Consider the following 24,166-nt stretch of genomic DNA (forward strand, 5'->3'; position numbering starts at 1 on the left):
CTGTCACCCAGGTTGCAGTGCAGTGGTGCTATCTCTGCTCAGTGCAATCTCCACTTCCCAGGCTCAAGCAATTCTCCTGCCTCAGCCTCCCAAGGAGCTGGGATTACAGGCATCCAACACCGTGCCTAACTAATTTTTGTATTTTTAGTAGAGGTGGGGTTTCATCATGTTGGCCAGTCTGGTTTCGAACTCCTGACCTCAAATGATCCGCCCTCATCGGCCTCCCAAAGTGCTGGGATTATGGGCGTGAGCTATCATGCCCAGCCTGGTGACCTATTTAAATCAGAAAGATTTTTGGCACAAATAAGTAGAATAGTAAGACTGCACACTTATACCACTAGGAAGAATTGGTAGATAAATGCTTGGAAAGCATGAAGGAGGGGGATAGGAAAGAAGACATTTACACAGAAAAAAACACCAAAAGAATACTTTTTCTATGAAGTTATTAAAGTTACACTAGTTACTCATATGATCTCTGGGAAGTAATGATTAGATTAAATCTATTCAGATTTTTTAAAATGAAGTCAATATAAAAGAATTTATTCTTCTCAATATTCTTTAATTTAAAAAATGCTACCTTAATAAGGAGTGAGGCTGTTCACTGTCAAAGTACAATGATTTATTCTGCTTGAGGCTGGCCACTGAGTCTTGTTTTGTTTTGTCTTTTAATCTGCTGGTAAATAGCAGCTGGAATCGCCACATGAAGAGCGGGTATCCAATGCCTTACACTCTGTGGAGGTGGAATTACAGAAACTCACAGAGATTCCTTGGCTTTATTATATCTTACACCCAAATGAGGATGAGGTATGTAAAATTCAGCCTGTTTCTCTAGAAATGTAGACCATATCACTATAGAATTTGAACTCATCTTTGAAAAAGGGATATTTAGGGAAAAATGAATTTTGAATACTACTTTCAAATGTTCTGTTCTTGAACAAATGAGAAAAGGCATTTATGTGAACAAAGGCATTTTAGGGGAATTGGGACATTTTCAGTAGTACATTGTGAAATTTTTTTGAAGAAGTTATCACTGTTCTATAATGTTTAGTGTTTATAACTTATTCCTGTGTTATCCCTATTATCAGAGTAGGTTTTCCTCCTTTTCATATCCTGAAAAAATTCTTTTCTTGCTCGATTTGAACAGGAACCTCCTATGGATTGCACCAAAAGAAACAACAGAAGCACCGTATTTCGAATAGTGCCAAAGTTTAAAAAGGAAAAGATTCAGAAGCAGAAGACAAGTTCACAGCCTGGTAGGTGGTCCATATGGGAAGGGTAAATATAACATTATGAAAAAAGAACTGATTAAAGTGACATCATGGAGGTCATGAAAATGTTCTGGAGCTAGATGGTGGTTGAGCATTGCGCAATGTGATGAACATACTGTCATTGAATTCTACGCTTTAAAATGGTTAAAATGGGGAATTTCATGCTTTATGAATTTTACCATAGAGGAATCCTCTCATACCTAAAACACATCTGAGTATCAGTGGGAATCTCTAGTAAGGAAGCACACAAAAAAATGAAGTGGTTGCTAATTTGCTTCTACTTTCTTTAGTGGATGTCAGCATTTCTGTTCAGATGGTTCTTTCTCAACAGCAAGTCAAAGCATCAGTGTATAATTTGTTTTTCTTCTGTTAAGTACAATTTTTAGATTACTTTGATAAATGGAACATAGAAACTTTCATTTACTCATTTAACTTGCCGAATATATTTTCCACCTAAAGTTATATATTCCCTTTCTCCTGTTTTGAGGACACTGTTTCAACCCCTCGACAATGACAATATGCTGTGATGCTTGCATTCTCAAGCAAAGATTAAGCCCCCTCTTGGCTGCTATTTCTCTGGTTCCTTTTTCACTTTTCCTTAGAGTTTAAATGTACAGGTATGCTAGTACTAAAGCACCTTCAAATTCTGTTTATACATTGGTAGCTGCCTTTCATAACCAAATAATTTTATAAATTCTTCTGAATGCGCTATCTTTAAAAAAGTGATGTAAAGCCTTATTTGTGATATTCATAAAGCAGCTAATGAAAGCCATTTAAAAACCAAATACAGCAAATAAGTAGGCTTTTATTAAGCTAATCAATGTTGAATAAAATGTATAAGCAAATGATACACACTAAAAATAATGTAATCCAACTAATGTCAGAGAGCAGTACTATGGACTTTTTAAATGACATTAAATTGTGATTTAACAGCGCATTGATTGCCGTTATTATCAGTAGTAGGAGAATCAATCAAGACTACACTTGAAGTCAGCAAGACTTCAAGCAGAAAAGTCTGTGTAAAATTGAATACCCCATATCAGATTTTAAGTTGTAATTAGCATGTGTAGCTCATTTCAGTCTATAGCCGTTTTCATACAGGGTCTGAAGGAAATCATCAGAGCTTATTTAGAGCTTGCACCATTGATCCTAATGATGTGAAATACATTTTGTATGCATATTGTGTAGGTTGGGTGGCTTTAATGAGGAAACTGGACTAAAGCTAAGCATGGGTGCACGGCAGCAAATGGTTTTGTATAGTCGGATCCTTGTGTTGATAGTGTGTAACTTGCATGGGAAAAAGTGGAACTATAGTTTTGTTGAAACAACACCTTTAACCTTTTCTTTTGCTAGCACTGCCGCTGCACTCTGTTTTGCATCTTCTTTGGCCAACCTTTGCTTTGTAATGCATTGAGCATGTAGAAATTAAGGGGGTTTTGCTCTTAACTTTGGTAGTTCAGAAATGGGGCACAGAGGAAGTTGCTGCTTGGCTGGATCTGCTCAATTTGGGAGAGTACAAAGATATCTTCATCCGTCATGACATCAGAGGGGCTGAACTTTTGCATCTGGAAAGGCGAGATCTTAAGGTATTTCCTTTGTGCTCTTCTGTTCTTGGAAATTTTGTTGCAAAACGGAATCCTTTCTCCTGTGCCTCTTCTGATATGTGCTGTTAGCTTCGCTTATGTTATGCAAATATGTAGTAACCTAACATTCACTGTCCTGTGGTCTGAGTTTCTTGTATGCTTTTTAACAAGAATGTCAGCAGTATTTTCCTGTCAGAATCACTCTATTATAGCTAAAGCTTAGCATGAACTTAGTAATTTTTCTCTGCATCCAGTGATATGACTGTTCCTGTGCTAGTATTTCCAAATGGATCATGTTTCCATCAGCTCATTTTATTGCATCAGCATGGAAGGTGATAATTTGGCTGAAAATGACTAAAATCTAATATATGGTTAACAACTAAAAATTAATTCAAAATACCAGTAACAAAGCCTTTCTAACATATGGAATGAGAAGAGAGACTTACAGCAATGGCTACTTAGAGTCTTACAATTTGTTGTGTTTCTAAATCAGCCTTTTTTAGGTCACATGAATAACTAGACTGAGAAATTCAAATTTCCTTTCTATGACATATTATTAAAATTCTATTATTCTCGAAAAGAAATGTTTTTCTTTAGTAAACGAGGTAAAAATTTTGCCTAGCTTTTGCTAGAAAACAGCTCAGAGCCTATTTGTGAATTGACGTTAGAGAAAACCATTCCTTCACCACCTGAGGCATTTCCCTTTTATTCTTTGGGTGAAGTCTCAGTAGTAGTAGAAACAGCTGAAGTAGGCTCTCTGGCCAAGGTTTAGGAGTAGGATTTTGTCACGTTGTATTTTCTTACCACATATTGCCATTTTAAATTTCCAATAAGTAGTAACATTTGTTGGAGTGATCCCTTTTATGTAGACCATGTTCTAAAATGCATTAAATTTTATCATAATACAAAGAATTCCTAACAAATTAATGAACTGTTGCACCTTTATCTACAAATACATTAGCAAAGATCTTTAAATAGATAATTGGTAGTATAAAGATCTTTATTAAACAGATTCACAAAGAGTTTTAGCACATCAAAAGGTGAGCACCACTTATACCTAAACAACTTTAGCCATAATAAAATAAAATAATTAATTAATTACCTTAGTTGAGAGTCCTAAATCTGGAACATAGCAAAATATGTAGTATTAGAGTTCATAAAGCAAAACTTGGCTTCCAAGCTTGAAATGAGTCCACAAAAAAGTAAATGTAGGGGGCATCATGATATCCAACATGTTTGTGTAACTTCTGATATTCTTGGCAGATACCAATATTTATTAACGACTGATTAATATATTATGCTAGCTTCTCTGCATGATACCTGTCCTCTAGAAGCATGCATCACATTTGCTGTGAATAAGCATACATTCAGGGAAAAGATCGTGTGTGTATGTATAAAAAATATACATACATAAATGCATATATGCATACGTGTTATATATATACATAAAAACATATAGAAATATACAGGTACACACACAATGAATGTAGCAGAATGAATGTGTAGAATGGAAAAACATACACTAAGGCAAAGTTAGAAAAGAATAGAAAGGAGATGGTTAAGAATTATCTTAGAAAACGTTCTTTTTGCTTTTCATGGGACTTTTTTGTTCTGTTTTTTTTATTTTTAATGCAAATTACGTTCTCTCAAAACTTTTAGACATTTGTATTGACATGGATTTTAAAAATTGTATTGGGTCTGAAACAAGATGTGGGGGGTGGACGAGAAAAGGAACATTTCACAGAAAGAGTCTTCTGTAGCACAAAATCATAAAGCTAGAGAAGAGCTCCCATTGTTCTCTGCAGTTGTAGCTGTCAGCAGCGGCAAGTCCTTCAGACTGATGCCTCTAAATGCTGGTGAGGGATCACTCACTCCTTAGGTACTCCATTACTTCCGGTACTACTTGTGAATATGTCAGTGGCACACAGGTTCTCTCTCAGTCCTGCCTGACCTGATTTGTGAACTTTTGGATTATAGCACCAACCGGCTACTTGGTACTCAGGTATTATACAGGGATGTCAATCTCTGTTTTTGCTTTTTAAAAATTAATTTATTTTTATTTATACAAAAATATATGGGTACAGCTGGGCACGGTGGCTCACGCCTATAATCCCAGCACTTTGGGAGGCCGAGGCGGGCGGATCAGGAGGTCAGGAGATCGAGACCATCCTGGCTAACCCAATGAAACCCCATCTCTACTAAAACTACAAAAAAACTAGCCAGGTATGGTGGCACGCTCCTATAGTTTCAGCTACTCAGGAGGCTGAGGCAGGCGAATCGCTTGAACCCAGAAGGCAGAGGTTGCAGTGAGCCGAGATCATGCCACTGCACTCCAGCTTAGGCGACAGAGCAAGACTCTGTCTCCAAAAATGAATATATATCTATATATGGATACAAGCGCAATTTTATTACCTTCATAGTGGTTAAGTCAGGGCTTTTACGGAATCCATTGCCTGAATAACATATATTGTACCCAATAAGCAATTTCTTATCCACTCCCTCCCACTCCCTTACCCCTCCAAGTCTCCATTGTCTATCATTCCACTAGGTCCATGTATATACCTTATTTAACGCCCACTTATGAGTGAGAACACGCAATGTTTGTCTTCCTGTGTCTTCTTGTTTCATTTAAGATAATGACCTCAAGTTCCATCCAAGTTGCTGCAAAAGACATGTTTTCTTCTTTTTTAAAATTTATTTTCTATGGCTAAATAATATTCCAATGTATATATGTGCCACATTTTCTTTATGCAGTCATCCATTGATGGAAACTTAGGTTAGAGAATTTCAATCTTAACATGTCCAAAAGCAACTCTTGAGCTCCTATTGCACTCCTGTTCTGCCCCTTCTCCAGTGCTCTGCATTTTATAAATCAGATTTCTGGCCCTCCAGGCACTCTAGGCAGAGAAATGAGGGTCATACTTAGCACCTTCCTCTTTTTTGTCCATCTTCCCCTAACCCATCAAGCCCATCACCAAGTCATATTGATTCTAATCTCCATTCACTTCTCTTTATCTCCCGTCCACAATCCTGCTCCATGCTACAGTTTTGCTTGTGTAAGGTCAATAGCTTCCTAACTGGTCTTTCTGCTGCCACTCTTTGTCTTTGCAGTCCATTATCCACATTGCAACCAGAGTGTTATTTTAGCATCATCAATCAGGTGTACACTTTTCTGCTTAAAACTTTTCAGTAGCTTCCCATTTCTAGGGAATAAAAACTCACATCTTTATACAGGCCTACAAGGTTCTGCCTATGTATTCAACCTCCTGTGAAGTCTCTGGCTCCTCCCTGGGCTATGCTCCATTCATCCTGGCCTTATTTCAGTTGCTTAAAAATCCTACGCCTTTTCTCACCTTAGGGATGTACTCTCTTTTGCTGTGCTTCTTCCCCTACCCTTCACCTGGTTAGCTCCTGCTCAGAGATTAGCTCAAGTGTTACTCCCATATCACCAAAACAACTAGACATAGTAACATCACAGTCTCAAGTTGGGAAAAGGAAAAAATATATATATATATATATATAGTTGTTGTTGTTGTTGTTGTTGTTTGAGATAGACTCTCATTCTGTCACCCAGGATGGAGTGCAGTAATGCAATCATGGCTCACTGCAGCCTCAGCCTCCTGAGCTCAGGTGATCCTCCCGCCTCAACCTCCTGAATAGCTAGGACTACATGTGCATGCCATCACACTCAACTAATATCTTTTATTTTTTGTAGAGACAGGGTCTTGCTGTGTTGTCCAGGCTGGTCTTGAACTCCTGGCCTCAAGCGATCGACCTGCCTTGGCCTCCCACAATGCTGGGATTACTGGTGCGAGCCACCATGCCCAGCCAGGAAAGTATTTCCAATGTGCTTTAGCAGATAAGGAAACAAACTTGATTGCATCATTTTCTTTGCTAGAACACAGTAGGAGAAAAAAGAGACACCGAAGAAAATGGTAAACATATGGTGAGGGTTTTTTGTTTAGTTTATTTTTTGTTTTTTCTATTTGGAAAGTTGTGTATGCATGGATGGAAGGATAACTGAATATCTACAAAGCATGCTTTGTCAAAATTTGGACTGTTAATCCAAGGAAAGAGAAAGTTACTCATATGATAAAAATTGGCCAGGTGCGGTGGTTTATCCCTGTAATCCCAGCACTTTGGGAGGCCAAGGCAGGTGGATCATGAGTTCAAGAGCTCAGGACCAGCCTGACCAACATGGTGAAACTGCATCTCTACTAAAAATACAAAAATTAGCTGGGCATGGTGGTACATGCCTGTAGTCCCAGCTACTCAGGAGGCTGAGGCAGGAGGATTGCTTGAACCCGGGAGGCGGAGGTTGCAGTGAGCTGAGATCATGCCACTTCACTCCAGCCTGAGTGACAGAGTGAGAATCGGTCTCAAAAAAAAAGAATATGATAAAAATTAATATATAGTGATATGTGATAAAAATAAAGATATAACAAATGTCACAGCATAGCTTTATTACAGCTTATACCCTCGAAGGCATAAAAATATTGAACTCAAACTAAAACGTCAAAAGCAATTGCAACAAAAGCCAAAATTGACAAATGGGATCTAATTAAACTAAAGAGCTTCTGCACAGCAAAAGAAACTATAATCAGAGTGAACAGACAACCTACAGAATGGGAGAAAATTTTTGAATCTGTCCATCTGAACAAAGGTCTAATATCCAGAATCTACAAGGAACTTAAACAAATTTACAAGAAAAAAAAAAACCCCATTAAAAAGTGAGCAAAGGACATGAGCAGACATTTCTCAAAAGAAGACATGTGGCCAACAAACATATGAAAAAAGTTCAACATCAGTGATCATTAGAGAAGTGCAAATCAAAACCTCAATGAGATACTATCTCACACTAGTCAGAACGGCAATTATTAAAAAATCAAGAAGCAACAGGTGCTGGTGAGGCTGTGGAGAAATAGGAAAGCTTTTACACCGTTGGTGAGAATGTAAATTAGTTCAATCATTGTGGAAAACAGTGTGGCAATCCCTCAAAGACCTGGAACCAGAAATACCATTTGACCCAGTAATCCCATTACTGGGTATATACCAGCAGGAATATAAATCATCCCAGCTACTTGGGAGGCTGAGGCAGGAGAATCGTTTGAACCTGGGAAGCGGAGATTGCAGTGAGCCGAGATCACGCCATTGCACTCCAGCCCAGACGACAGTGTGAGACTCTGTCTCAAAAAAAAGAAACAAAAAATAGTAGACTGGATAAAGAAAATGTGGTGTATATATACACCATGGAATACTATGCAGCCATAAAAAGGAACTGGATCATGTCCTTTGCAGGGACATGGATGGAGCTGGACGTCATTATCCTCAGTAACCGAACACAGGAACAGAAAACCAAACACCACATGTTCTTATAAGTGGGAGCTAAACAATGAGAACACATAGACACAGGGAGGGGAACAACATACACTGGGTCCTGTTGTGGGGGCAGAAGGAGGGGAGAATATCAGGATAAATAGCGAATGCCTGTGGGGCTTACTACCTAGGTGATGAGTTGATAGGTGCAGCAAACTACCATGGCACACTTTTACCTATGTAACAAACCTGCACATCCTGCACATGTACCCTGGAACTTAAAATTAAATGAAATTAATTTTAAAAAATGTATAGCTAAGAAGTTAATGTAATTCTATGGAAAACATTCTTCTCATTTTATACCAAAATATTAATTCTAAATAGATTCTACCTCCCCCAAAGAAGATTTAGTCTTGAGAATACAATGTATTTATGGCCTAAAATAAAATATTTAATGTTTAAATATATTTTGTAGTTGGATACCTATGTTTTCACAAACTGTAAAGATATTTAAATATTCCACTCAAAAAATCTAAATGTGACTGTAAACGCATGTACATTTCAAATTTAGGTAGCAAGCATCGGTATATTCCTCTAGGATTTGGCCTTGCTTTTAAGCTTGATACTTTAGCACATATTCAGGAAATGTATAGTTGCCTTAGGACTAATTTTGGATGCCCTGTGTCATAGGAGAAAATATTTTTCTGAGTCAGTTAAATATTTATGAAATATCTTGAAATTATCTCAAGTTTGACAATAGCATTGGCTATGGAAAGAGTATTTTCCAGAAGGATTCATTACTGCTAAAGAACTCCAAGAGCTCTTAAAGGGTAAAGGGGAGAAAGAGAGAGACAATGACCGAAGACTTAAACCAGTTTGATCTATTTCATTTAAAAGTTGAAAAATAAATAAATTACAAAACAGGGTGGATATTTGGAATCTTTATCTTCTCAGAGAAGTTATTTTATTTTATAACCATTTTTTAGGCCATTTTGGAAGTCATTTTTTAAATAATTTTCAAATATTTCGATTTTTTTTGAAGAAGTTGTTTGACTTCACATATTAGCAAACTGACTATGCCTTTCACTTAAAGAAGCTAGGATTTGGAGGCCTTAACTCTTTCTTTTAGTTTTTCAGAGAGTGAATAACTAGCAGTTATTCATCCTTGGATAGGTTTAATTTATTCCTGCAACAAATATTTGCAAAGTACTTGCTGTGCGCACTCTGCAGTCATCATCTGTTTCTGAAAGTTAAATATTGAATTCTTGGCACTTATAAGAAGTTTCTTTAAGAAGCAAGAATAACAATTTTGAGAGAAAAGAGCCAATAGTGTTTTGAGGGAAAGCATCAACCAACAGATAATTATGTTTAAGTAATTTTTTACACACATACATTACAAAGTATAAAGACTATTTAAATTAAATATTCCTCTCAAATCGAAGACTTGTAATGCAACTGCAAATGCATTTACAGTTCAAATTTATGTAGCAGGTACTGGTATCTTTCTCTAGAATTAGGTCTCACTTTTAAATTTAATATTTTAGCACAAGAAATGTTGCCTTAGGACTAATTGTGGGTGCCCTGCTGTCCCGCATCATTTTTTTCTCAGAGATCCCAAAAGAGCCTTTGAGAGAGAGAGAGAGGGAGAGAGAGAAGAGAAAGAAAGAAAAGAAAGAAAGAAGAAAGAGAGAGAAAGAAAGAGAAAAGAAAGAGAGAGAGAGAGACGAAAGGAAAGAAAGAAAAAAAGAAAGAAAGAGAAAGAAAGAAACTGAATTGGTTTTGACTTTTGAAGTCAAAAGCCACTGTGTATAATTATGAGAATGTCACAGTTAAGAGTTTATGTAGAATATGATTTTCTTTTTTGTACCAGTTGGGAATTCTTTGGTGTCAGGTTATTTTTGTTTTATGAACTAATTTTTCTGGCTTTCACTTCCTGAATCACTGAATATAAACTAAAATGAATGAACTGAATGCTAATTATGTTTCTTGCTGGTTAAATATTTAATCCCCAATTTTCTATTATCAATAAACTTTTTTCCTTTTCTTTCATTTTTAAAATTTTCTTTCTGCGTTTTTTCTTTCATTTTTAATTCTTTCTGCCTTTTTCCGTTCTTTTATTTTAGGACCTGGGGATACCGAAAGTGGGCCATGTGAAGCGAATTCTCCAGGGAATTAAAGAGCTTGGGAGGAGCACTCCACAGTCGGAGGTGTAATCATATTGGTGCTATTCCTTGGAAGAGAAGTTATTGCCACTTAATACAAAGTCCTTGGAAGCAAGTGGCTGTTCTTGTGGTTTTCTGCATAGATAAGTAAGCACCACTGAAGCACCTCTGTAGCTTGATATTTTGCTGTGGGTGAAATTTTGATTTGAGGTATTAGAAAATATTTTTGTGCCAAACAATACATTCCACAAAGCCATTTTCTTTTTGTGCAAACCTGACATGTTCAAATATATTCACAATAGTAATAAGGTAGGAGGAATCTGAGACGATTGCATTGTCTAAACGGTGGAATTGCAAAATGTTTACTTTCCACAGGTCTGGTCTGATGGAATGTTCCTACTGTGCAACTGCATAACAATATGTGGTTAAAACTTCCTGGGTTTCATTACTGGGGGGCATTGGCCATTTTCTTAAAATCATAGGTTAGGAAACTAAAATATAAATTAAGTTGTGATTTGAATGTAGATTGGTATCACCTCCAACTCCTAGTGCTTAGTGGTCAAAGAATATGTTGAAAACCTTTCCAATACTATGAATGAATGCAAATCTTAATGCACGATGTTCTTGCCTGAAATGTCTTTCTTTTTCTTGCATGTCACATCTAATACTGTAACACTTTAAATAGCTTTCATGTCAGTTTTAATGTTAATGGGATTTAATTTATTACTAAAGTACATTTTTGTTGGCTAAGGGCACTGCACTTTTTTGTTTTTTAATGTGGAATTTTGCGTAAATATTCTGTACCTAATTTTGTGAAAGTGTGTCTGTGCCATAATCAACAAATGATATACACCATATGCAAGTCAGTTTTATTTCAATCTATCATAAGCAGTAGGCGTGCACGTTAAGAAAATTCTCTGGATATTTTCATAAAATTACGTGCTCCCTTACCTGACAAAACTTGTTACAGCTTTCCAAACCAAACTTTCCACATTTTGTTTCTAATTTTTAATTTCAATTTAATAATTATTTAATATTCTATTTGAATTTATAATATAGTAAAGTGTTGATATCCAGGAATTCCCTGAGGTCCCAACTGAGATTTGTATACTGACAGATAACCCAGACTCACCTGCTCTCTACAGTGACTTCTGACACGATCTTCCGAACAGAAGAGATTTAAATTTTTTCTTAAGGGCTTTATGTTGTTATTATTATTATCTCACTTAATTCTTAATTCTTATCAGGTGGATATTATTTTCCTTTTTCTAAACCACTCTACTTCAGTGTAGCGTATTATTAGAAGTCAACATTACAATGATCAAATCTTTGAAAGCCAAAGGCATACGTATCAAAAAGTCACAAAAATATCCTTGAATAAGCTTTCTTTAGCCATTATATACCAAAACATTAATTATAATATTTTAAAATTTGTATATAAGAGAAATAAACAGGGTACTGACTCAGTGGTGACAATTTTTATGAAGTAGCCTGCTAGGTGCTTAATAGATATATATACACACAGATATATACATATACACATATATGTGTATATATACATACATACACATATACATTTATATGTGTATATATACATACATACACATATACATTTATATGTGTATATATATACCTACATACATATAATCTTGTGATATGGCATCATTGATATTTTCTAGACAATTATTTCTGCAGTGTTTAAAGAGAAATACTAATAGGCGAGCATTTAAAATGAACTATTGTCAGGCATATTATTTAATTATATCAAAGGAGTTTAACTGTTTGACACTTTACTCTTGTTTATAACTTGGGTATTAACTACTAGCAAAAATCACAAAATTTTAATGTCTTTAAAATAAATGACCCTGAGGGATTCCTGACCAAGTATGTCTGACTATATATTTTACCTAAGTTGTAAATAAATGGAAATTTTCCAAAGACAGTTATATCAAGTAGTTTAAAAAGAGTCATGAGGCAGGGTGCTGTGGCTCACGCCTGTAATCCCAGCACTTTGGGAGGTTGAGGTGGGTAGATCACCTGAGGTCAGGAGTTCGAGACCAGCCTGACCAGTGTAGTGAAACCCCATCTCTACTAAAAATACAAAAATTAGCCGGGTGTGGTGGCGGGCACCTGTAATCCCAGCTACTCGGGAGGCTGAGGCAGGAGAATTGCTTGAACCCAGGAGATGGAGATTGCAGTGAGCTGAGATCACACCACTGCACTCTAGCCTGGGTGACAGAGCAAGACTCCATCTAAAAAAAAAATAGTCATGAATTACTCAACTATTCTAATTATATCTGCACTTATGAAGTCAGAGGTCTCCTTTTTCAATCCCTCTGATAGTCCCACCTAAGTGCTGTCCTGCTCCTGTGAACACTTTCCTGTGCAACCAAACAGGAGGTGCCAGGTTCCCAGAACTCTCTGACATTACAAATCTCTGTCCATCTCTACTAAAAAAAGGAAATGTGAGGGAAAGAAGGGGAAGAACTCTAGCATAAATAATGTATTAATATAAATATCTATATTGATTTTCATCCCCCATTCCCCTTTGCTAATAGAAAAGAGTCTAGCTATGACGTGTCCCAAATTTAAGAGTGTGATGTGAAGGATTGAATTTTTGTTTGTTTGTTTGGTGAGCTTTTCACTCATAGGTAACATCTTTTGTATATGCTGTAAAGTCTCAGTTAATGGAATCCTACAGTGCATTTCTGGCTAGCTCGGTTGGTAGAGCCTGAGTCTCTTAATGGAATCCTTAATTAGCTAGAATTTTCCTGCAAATGGCTTTGGATGAGGGAAATTCTATAAAATGACAATTTGGATATACTTTTTGTTAAATGAGAGCAATTTTCTCTGTATGCTTTGTCTATGCATGGCTGTGCGGGGCCCAAATGACTTCACTGACACCTGTTTCCAGGAGGGGGTCTTCAGAGCCTCCTTAGGCTCTTGTCAGTATCATAAATAATTCCTCTTCTTATAGCAGATGGGGTTACCAAAAAAAATAAAAAGTAGGGAAGAGCTTCTCCATGGGATCAGATCACAGCTTTGGGGAGTGGGATGGGGCCTCTGTGCTTTGATCCATGCATGAGCTGGGGTGAGAAGTTCCCACTTGCACCTGACTGCAATCACTGTAATGGCTGGAATTGTCACCTCTTCTCCCTGATAGGCTGTTCCTCACCTGGAGGATCGGGGCTGGTGGGAGGGCAGGGAAGGGGAGGCTATCAGCCAGAATATATTTTCTTTCAGTTCCATTTCCTGAGGAAGAACTTGCTTTTAAAGGAGGAAAGGGACAGAATAAGACCTAAATAAAATTCCTGAGTATGCAATATTTCTCTTCAGTGTCTCTTCACCTCCCTTTCTGAGTTTCTTTCCTACATTCTGGCTCTTCATTTTCCCAATACCCAATATAATCATGGTTGCTGAAATTCTCACTGTCTTCTACTTTCCTTTCCCCTTCAATTAGCCCACTACAAAATGACCCCTTTCATTTCTCGCTTAAGCATACATGGTGGGTCATTTAACTAAGTGTTAGGAAGAAAACAATTTAAAGACACTAATTTTACAGTTTGCGTTCTGTAAAAGGATACTTGCTAGATAATCTAAATGAATTGATGGATTAGATCATTTGGGACTGTGATATATATTGTTCTTGCTGACAAGAAATGACCCATGAATGTCTGGATCTATCCTGTCCGATATTGTAGCTACATGTGGCTATCTAAATTTAAATGTAATTTAATTAAGCCAGGCACAATGGCACAAGCCTGTAATTCCGGTGACTCAGGAGGCTGAGGAGGGAAGATGGCTTGAGGCCAGGAGTTTGAGACCAGCCTCGGCAACATAGTGAGACCCTGTCTCTGAAAAAAAATTTTTTTAACTAGCTAGGCATGGTGGCATGCGCCTGTAGTCCCAGCTACTCTGAAGGCTGAGGTGGGAGGATTGCTTGAGACCAGGAGTTCAAGGCTGCAGTGAGCCATGATCGTGCTACTGCCCTCCAGCCTGGGCAGCAGAGCAAGACCTCTACTCTTTAAAAAAAATTAATTTAATTAGAAATTCCATTTCTCAATTGCACTAACTACATTTCAAGTGTTCAGTAACCATAGTGGACAGTACAGGTGTAGAAAATTTCCATCACTGCAAAAATTCTATTGGACAGCACTGGTGTAGATCATTGCTACTCAAAATGTGATCCATGGGCCAGCAGCATCAATATTACCTGGGAGCTTACAGAAATGCAGAATTTCAGGTCCACTTCAGATCTACTGAATCAAAATCTTCCTTTAGCAAAATTTCTCGAACGATTAGCACTGGCCTACATCCATTTTATCCTTCCTTAGCTATTAGGGATGTGAGGTCCGAGGGCTTCAAAAGGTCCCCGGAATAGCTTGTTCCTTCATCTACTGTTCCCTATTCATTCTTCCACTAATTCCAGCAATGAGCTGAAACTCATTCATCACCCTTGCTGAGTTTTCTTCTCAATCCTTATTCCTAATTCTGGTTCTAGATAGCCCTACCTATCCAGTGGTTGTATTTTGGTAGCCAATGTGGGACACAGGAGATTGGCAGACCAACACAGCTGGCCTCTCTCTAGCCCTCCCTCCACCTCTAAGTCACTAACAATCTGCGTTTGCTCAGTTTGTTGACATGTGGCATGTTCATTTGTTCACAACTTAATCACGGGGAACATTTCGGAAAAATACGTACTGAGATAAGTTAAAACCATGTTTAGTCTCCTACAACTTGTACATTTTCGTTTTCTCTTATCAGCAGATTGTCCTTGTTGACATAGCTCATGCATGAGGACACATAGCAGTACACACACACTGAATGAATTGTTAGTCATGCAAAAACAGAAAGAAAGGGAATGAACCAAGATGATTGCAAGTTAATCTCATTTAAGCCTTCTAAAAATGCATGCTTTGCTAGATTTAGATCTGTTTTCCTTACGCTCACTTATCTTGATGTTCACATGGTTAATAATTCCTTAAAATAGTGCCTGAAAAATAATATTTCATATTCTTGACCCCCAAATAACATTTTACTTAATTCTATAGTAAGATTTTTCCCAGTGGGACTTATTGTCAGGAATCCTTCTCTTAATAACTTTTACATATTGATATAATGTACCAAAACACAATTGCCTAGAGATACTTTAGCTGATTTTTATTAATAAAGAGGACAATATTTTTGTCTTCATGGAACTTATTTTTAACAGGAATCAAGGAAGAAAATATTCATGCAGAGCTATGACTTAGAAAGTTGTAGGGGCTGCCACTATACAGCACTTCTAAAGTAAAGCATCTTTTATCTCCAACTGGGCTGTCAACATAGTGGACTTTGATGCTCTATGGATATGAATTCTTTAAGGATATAGCCCTTAATTAAGCTGTAAAAACAATGCATCTCTCAACCTTGACATTTAGGATCTCTCCTGTCTGCCCCCTCTACGCCCCACTCCAGTTAACTCATCCTACATCTCTCAGATGTAAGTTGGATAAGAGTGGGTTTGAAGTTTGATAATACAAGTGGCAGTTTTAAAACACCAAATTCTTTAGATCAGCCAAAATGAAGAGTGAGAAGTGAAAATTCCTCCACTAGTAATTGTTAGCCAATAGAATAGCCTCCCAGAGCAGTCCCCACAGCACTTGGTTGCCATGGGTTTCTCTCCTCTCACTGCCTGCCCCAGTGCCATGACGTCTGGGGCTTGTCTCTTCTATGGCATCCCCTGATTGACTTTTGTATAGCAATCTCTGTGTTAAGTCAGTAATATGATGCCTTTGTAGTAGGAGGCCTTCCTAAAGAAGTAACTGCAACTTTTAAAATGTGATGATTATTGGTTTTTATAATACACAAAGCATTAATTTTTTCTTATCTTATTTTCTCTTTATTATTTCTTTCCAAGTTTTGTTTGGAGACATTTATGTTAGAAGAAAAACTATAAAGTTTTATCATTGTAGAGAACAGAGAGATCAAAGACAGCTGGACTGTACCTGTTTGTATAATTATTTCTGATATTTTTAGGAAAAGAAGTTTAACAGAGTAACTCAGACTGAGACTGTTAAACTCTGTTCATGATAAACTCCATATTACATAATATAGGTGAACAGATTAATTCCCTCCATGTAACTAAGATATTCTATTTACATTATGTATATACTCTCTTAGTTTTTTATGCACTTCCAAGTTTTAGTTGGAAAAATGAAAACCAAGCTACTACTTAAAAGTTAATAAAAACTTCACATAAAATATTTCATTTTAGCTACAAGTTATTCATTGCATAGGATTTTATAAATAGTCTGGGTATTTCATAGGAACTGCATTTCAAAAGTGAATTAACCAGACCTAAAAAAGTGTTACTTTTAAAATGCATTAAAATAAAGAAGTTTCATACTCAGTTGATAATGCCATTAAGGTAGGATAATGCAGTTATATATACAAACTAAAAAGGAAAAAGAATATATTTTGTGGTCCTTAATGTTTGATTGCACTATTGTTTCCCACAGCTTAGCCATATCTATTTCTGTATACCAAGTATTAAGCTGATATGTAGCTAAATATTTCTAACAGTTCTGGTAACTGGTAACTAGTGCTGTGAAAGGTTTTGGTATTATAACATTCCCAGTTTTGTGAGTTATATATTGTATATTGAAGATGACTAGTAGATTCAAGTAATATATTTATCTAGAGCTGGGAAAATATAATTATTTTCAAATCTTCAAGTAAGTTGTATCGAATGTTTTTCTTCCTCTTAAGTGAGATAAATCTCACTTTTATGTTAAAATGTCTATTTATACAACAGGTTTCTCCTTTTGCTGTTATTAATTTTCATATTAAAATTTTTCTTATCTTTTTATATCAGAAAAATTATGCTGGCTATTCAAACTGCCAAGATGTATTTTAGTTTGCAGGATTTTTGGCAGACAAAATATTTAATAACAAATATAAAAGCTTTGTATATTTTGTGGCATTAGGGGCAAGAATTTTACCTTTGGATTTCTCTATGTAAGGCAGTGCTGGTATCAGCAAAGTCAGTAACAGACAGTATTACTTGTAATCATCAAAAGAAGGTTTCCACATGTTGTATAAATCAGTGCATTTATTTATTATGTTGTGAAATTTAAGCTTTATATGAAATACATATTCTAGCTCTTTTCCTTTTTACTGCTGTTGCTTAGAGTGTATAGTTCTGTTGATGATTTACTTATGTACTTGAAGTACTCATTTCTGTCAAACAGATGCCCAACTATTTTCCTTTTAAAAAACTGTATTCTTTACTATAATAGATAGCGGAATAGTAATAGACACTTTGTTAAAAAAAATAAGTTTCATGTTTAAAATAAATATTTTTTTAAAATATAAAGCCAAAATGAAATCACCAATATTAAGGATTTAATGTAGCCAAGGGATTCAGTGTGTTATATTTTGCCAGTATGTATTTTATCTTCATGTCACAACTTATTTTCTGTAGCCAATTCTCAGTTTTAGTTGAAGAGAGATCTCAGTGATTGTACTGCCAATATGACATTCAAATGAACGTTAGGAATCATGAACCACGGCTGAGCGCCATGGCTCAGGCCTGTAATCCCAGCACTTTGGAAAGCCGAGGGAGGTAGATCACCTGAGGTCAGGAGTTCGAGACCAGCCTGGCCAACATAATACAAAAATTAGCCAGGCGTGGTGGTGGGTGCCTGTAATCCCAGCTCCTCGGGAGGCTGAGGCAGGAGAATTGCTTGAACCCAGGAGGTGGAGGTTGCAGTGAGCCAAGATCACGCCACTGCACTCCAGCCTGGGCGACAGAGCGAGACTGTCTCGGGGGAAAAAAAAAAAGAATTTTGAACCCCCCAAAATATCACATATCTAGCAGTTCTTGGTTCCAGGGTGGATATTTTTAACATATGTTTGCATTTGGTTCTGGGATAGTAACCGTTATGGATAATTGTTTGTTTCTGTCAAGTCAGTGAGATTTTAATTGTTTGAATTATTTCTATTTAAAATTACTCTCAATTTAACTGTTTAAAAAGCTAAAAATTTAAAACATAATGGCACAACATACCACACAGAATAAAACACATGTTTTCAAGGAAGAAGAAAAAACTGTTTTGACTTAATGTGAAGCAGGAATTTACCAAAGAAAATTACTTTAATAAGCCCTAACTTTAACTGTTTTCTTCTATGTTACAGTGTTAGTGGTTGATGTATTGTGTACTATTTAAGAACTCATAGGAGACTAATAATTAATTTACTATAATTTTAAAGGCAAAGAGTTTTATATTAATTTTACTGTTGCACAAGCAGTTATTGGAAGTGGGGAAAAAAAGAAAACTGGTGAGAGAAATTACATGGAAATTATAGGAAAAAGGAACTTGAGTTGGTAATTTGGCAAAGATTTGGGAACAAATAGTTTGAACATAAATTTCTTTCACCTTATATGATAGAAACACAAAGCACATGTGAGCTGTATAGTGTGCTGAGCACACCCCCACAAAACAAAAAATATCACATTGATAAAGTCCGAGACTGTATCTAGATCTTAGCATAACTAGTGAATTCAGGGAGCACATCCTACTGTTGAAATTTAGAAGTCAGTAAGAAGGTAGTTCGGATGACCTAATCATTCAAGACATTTGGTGGAGTCCACACAAGGGTTTATGATATGGGGCAAATATCTGTGCTTTCTCATCTCAGTGATTGATGTCTGGAGAACTAGTCAGACACACTTAGCTGGTTCCTATAGAAAAACACCAGTAAATGTGGATCAGACCATACCCTGCAGACCAAGGAGATTTTCTTAAACTTGCTAAGCCTTTCTTAAATTTGCTAAGTATTAGCAATGATAATTGCTAAATGGATTTTTTCCTTTCACTGAAACAACAAAACAATTACTGAAATTCACAATACCTAGAGATAGGAACATGGTTTAGGTTTATCAAGTTCTGTAACTGACTTTGGCATTGGCTCATTGTGTCCTTTCTACAAGTTATGTTTTGGTGACTTGGTGTCCCCAGTTAGAAATGGCACACAATATTATCAGTTGTTAGTACTTGGTAACATCTCTTTTACTAAAGGAATTATATAAGTATGAATCATACCTAATTTTACAATTTCTTTCCCACGGTCATTTTAGATATGAAGATAGACTTCCCAGACAGTGAGGTTAGAAATTAGAAGTTCAAATTGATATCCCTGATGTTCAATTTAAAAATGAAAGTAAAGTTAAAATTAGTAGCATTTGTACCAGAGTAGAATATGAGTATTTTCATCTGTTATATTACATGTTCATATTATTCATTTTAGGATAGGCCAAAACTCACTTCTAAAATCTTCAAAAATTTTGAATAGTTTCATTTTTTCAATACTTAAGCCAAACGACAATTTTAAAGATGTGAATATATATTTTTTAAAGTAAAGTCCTTCATATCTTTTCTTAGTTTAATTCCCCAAAGAGGAAAATGTCTCTTTAAACCAGTAGTTAAAAAGATGGAGTATGTGATGTTCTTTTGTCTGTACTGAGTTCTGAATGTTTAATCCAGAGCATGGATCACTGACTGCGTTCTCTGACTGTGGAATGGGATTCTTTCATGCAAAGTACTTCCAAAACTTCCCATAAAGAAACTAAACTAGAGATTGTCTTTATTAATTAGTGGAACTCTGGGTATGATTAAGGGAATTAAATTAGAAAGTAGAATAACCTAGTTAAAATCATTATATTAGTTATACATGAGAGTCAGTGAACGATGACTTGATTTTTACATGACATTTGAATTCTGTCACTGTCTGATTCTTGACCTAAAGGTTTCTTTGCTAAATCTGGTATTTATTATAGTATAATATGATAATTTGGAGCTCCTGTTGCATCTCATTGCCCCAAAAATGTTGGAATGCTATATGATGCAGGGAAAAGATTGGAGTTCATCACCATGGAATTTTGATTTGTCTTAATGACACAACTTAATTTTCATGATGATAGATCTCTAAATGATTAATCCAGAATGATTTGGTACAGTGACTGGAAGAAATTGTTTTTCTGGGAATTTGCTTCCCATAATGACCTGACATACAGGTGACCTTAGTATAATTGAAATTAATTATAATTTTAATTAGAACATGCTCTGTTTACAGATTATAATTGTGCAGGGTTTTAAAAAATATACATAACTATGAGGATGAGAGAATTGCAAACTTGAACAGTTCTTTTGTTTTCTCTCCTTTTACTTGAAAAGCTTTCAGAAAGCTTTTGAAAGATGACAGTTTTCATAGCAACAGTATGCAAATTAGGTTCTTCTGCCAAGAAACTCATAAAGTATGGAATAACACAAATGCTTGATCTTAATCTTGGCTTTGGATTTTGTAAGCAAGAGCATTTTCTGCATCAATTTTTTTCAGTATGCAGTTGCATATTTCATTTTTTGATTATGTCAAAAGTTGAATTCTCATTTCATGCTGTGTTTCTTATTAGTTGCAGTAAAGTGTTGATTTCATTGCTGCCTTTCAGGCCTTCATCATACAAACTCTCACCATTTTTCACTCCTGTGCTTTTGCCGTAGATTTTTTTTTTTTTTTCAGCAACTAGTTTTTCTACTTTCACTCTTTGCCACCAGAGTGGTCTCTCTCAAACAAATTTGCTAAAAATTCTTAAGTAGGCTCTTTTTTTTATAAATTACAGAATAGCAAACTAACTCCTAAGCAAGATGAGTTAGTGTCTGTGACCTCGCCTCTTTCTTCCTTTTTAGTATCCTCACCAACCTTCCGTCTGTTGACTTTTGTAATCCAGGAATTTGGAACTACTTATGACTTAGTGCCTTGGCATAATCACATGCCATAGATGAACATGTTCAAGACTCAGTTCAAATTTAACTTTCTGTGAAACCCTACCTGACTTCCCTAGGCAGGTATTTCCTCCATGCCTATAGTATATTGAAACTTTTTCTGTTAAAATAACATAACATTTCAATTACACACACACACACACAACCTGTCTCTTCCACTGAATTTCTCTCTTCCCCTTTGTATTCTCAGTGTCTAGCTACACATAATAGGGCTTTGATAAATATTTTTGAATGAAGGTAATATAAAACCCGAACTTCTCTATATTTGTGTACTTTCACAAACAAAGGCTTAGAATTCCACATGAAAGTCCACATGAGGTAAGTGTGCATTCAGGAGCATGTGTGCACTCTGGGCAAACCAACAGAAGATAAATAGCAAGGAAGAGCAGTTGTTTTGTGAAAAATAATCATCTGTTAGCTGTAAATCAGAAATATTGGCCAAATCAGAATTCTTGTTTCCCAAAATGAGGCTTCTAAAATTTCACATAACTGCCAAACTCTTATTTGTAATTCGTAAATATGCCCTAAAGATCATCTTTCTCTTTTATAGACATTTAGTGTATACAGTCCACATAAATACATATACTGATTACCTATAGACAATAATGAGACTTCAGAAAGAATCAAAAGCAATAGTGATGGTGGAATTTTTAAATAGTATTCAGCTTGGGGGAAATAGACTGAGTTTGTGTGATTTCAGGTTATTTAGAGTTATTATTTTAATGTAAATGTAAGAAGGCTTGTGACTATTATCACCCTCTATAGAATATAAAGACTAAAAATAAAAACTATTACCTATGGGCCTGTTTTTCTTTGGGATTAGATAAAGCCTTTCTACCATATCACCAAATACTCATAAAGGCTAACACAGAAAGCTTTTCCAAGTTAATAATTTCTAAAATTAAATATCAGGGCCAGGCGTGGTGGCTCACACCTGTAATCCCAGCACTTTGGGAGGCCGAAGTGGGTGGATTACCTGAGGTCAAGAGTTGGAGACAAGTCAACATGGTGAAACCTCGTCTCTGCTAAAAATACAAAAACTAGCCAGGCATGGTGATGCACACCTGTAATCCCAGCTACTCGGGAGGCTGAGGCAGGAGAATTGCTTGAACCCAGGAGGTGGAGGTTGCAGTGAGCCGAGATTGCACCACTGCACTCCAGCCTGGGCAACAGAGTGAGACTCTGTCTCAAAAAAAAAAAAAAAAAATCAAAATAATTGTAATTAACTGAAATGCCCTGTTCCTTCATTCACTTGATAGACTTTTCTACCTGCTCTATACTTGGCACTGAATTAGATTCTGGGGATACAAATAAAATAAGACAAAGCTCCCGTCTGGTAGAGTCCAAGTTTGTTTTCACAGTTATTTTTCCACAGTCTGTTTAAGGTATTAGGAGGACTTTTATAAACCAAGTGTTTTTCAGGTTACTTCAGAGAGGAGTCTCCTTCCACCCAAAAAAACTAACCAAATTATTTTATCATAAAGAGGTAATCCCATTTTTATGTCCACAATTTTTATATTTTTGTGTCAGCCACCAATAATTTTGACTGTTTTGTCAAGTACATATTTCATCAATCCTATTTCCACAGCTGTACATGTGATCCCAGTGACTGATAGATCTGTAGAATGTGAACTCACATTTAAAGTTTATTTTAGGAAGGCATATATGCCTTTTGATGACACACACACCAAAATATATAAGAGCTGTGCATGGTAAACCCACAGTAGAAGGGAAAAAGTAATGCTTTCTGGTATACTTCAGAGGCTCCATTTGAAGATGTGGGTTGATGTTTCCTTGATTATTTTGAATGAAGAGTAGGCGGTAATAATATTTAACAGGTAGCATATGTATCTAAGCATATAGTAAATATTACTAGTACTTGTGTGCCATGAGGCACTAACATATAGGTGAAACAAAAATATTTTTAGTTATAAAAAATTCTCTAGATATTTATGGATGGTTAGGCAATAGGGTTCCTTCATGAGAAGGAAAAAACTGTATCTTTATTGTCAGTAAGTATGGAAAAAACCTGACTTGTATGTATATTCACAGTTTGATAGGCATATTTTGAAATCATTGTTTCCCATCAATATTAAGTATCATCCATTTCTATGTTCTCTAGCAAAAGAAAATTCTTAGTGTGATACAGCTTTACTCTTTGTTTGACTTTGTACAAGGTCCACAAAAGGAGGAGGCTCAAAAGATGGGACACTTTACCCTGACATTCAGCACATTCATTTTGTCTTGCAGTAAAGATAACCAGAAATCATTTGCCTCTTGTTTATCATCATGTTGAAAACACAACAGTATAGTTCCTTTTGTCCCTTACATTGGAAAAAGTATTTTAAATTTAGCCTTGCCATATTATTTATAGTTAGGAATTTACTACATTTTGGTAGTCTGTTTTGAAACTAAGCGCTTGTGTCTGAAAGATGCAGATAATATCTATCTATTTATTACACAGTGGGCTCTGTTTGCTGCAGAAAAGAGTGAAACTTTTAACTGCTTAGCACACTTGCCAGTGAAATATACCTGACAGAGCAGAGGTTATAACTTTGGCTCTAATTACTTTTAATAATGGTAAGACAACGTGAGTTTTGTTTGTTTACATGCTGTTTACAATGGCATAATTTTTAAAATATATACAATTGAGATATTTATTGCCTACTATTTTAAAGATGTTTTATGTGTTTTCACCTTTGGAATATATTGTTACATTTCCTTGTACAGATAATTTGGGTGGCTTTGTTAATGTAGCTAGTAATTTTTATGACTACTAAGTGACCAGTTTTCGGTGCCTTTTGTTGTGGGATGCATGATTATGTATTTATTGTATGGAAGTCACTGATGTGTGTATTTTTGTACTTTGCTGAAAGTAATGGTTGATCCTGATGTACATGATGATGAAAGACATCTTTCCCAAAGGGCACTGCCTTGAGATCGTCCTTCTCAAATAAAAAGAGTGCATTTGAAGAAAGTGTGAAGTCTACGTTGTTTCTGGTGGGAAATCTTTT

The 24,166-nt window shown here is 36.0% G+C and overlaps 1 protein-coding gene across 9 annotated transcripts in view; it reads left to right on the plus strand.

The window, feature by feature from the left end:
• Positions 1-24,129, plus strand: part of DGKH (diacylglycerol kinase eta) — a 203,389-nt gene extending 179,260 nt beyond the window's left edge. For 4 of the 9 annotated variants that reach the window (XM_054446619.2, XM_063650786.1, XM_063650785.1 and 1 more), the window contains 4 exons: positions 685-804; positions 1,145-1,253; positions 2,724-2,854; positions 10,291-24,129. In XM_054446619.2, coding sequence (XP_054302594.2) covers positions 685-804; positions 1,145-1,253; positions 2,724-2,854; positions 10,291-10,380 — 450 coding nt within the window. In that variant the 3' untranslated portion in view covers positions 10,381-24,129. Of the gene's footprint in view, positions 1-684; positions 805-1,144; positions 1,254-2,621; positions 2,699-2,723; positions 2,855-10,290 lie in introns of those variants that run through there. The other 5 variants (XM_063650787.1, XM_054446620.2, XM_063650784.1 and 2 more) reach the window with 4 other exon arrangements.
• The last annotated feature ends 37 nt before the right edge of the window (positions 24,130-24,166 follow it).

The sequence above is a fragment of the Pongo pygmaeus genome, chromosome 14, assembly GCF_028885625.2.
Source record: "Pongo pygmaeus isolate AG05252 chromosome 14, NHGRI_mPonPyg2-v2.0_pri, whole genome shotgun sequence".
Taxonomy (NCBI): domain Eukaryota; kingdom Metazoa; phylum Chordata; class Mammalia; order Primates; family Hominidae; genus Pongo; species Pongo pygmaeus.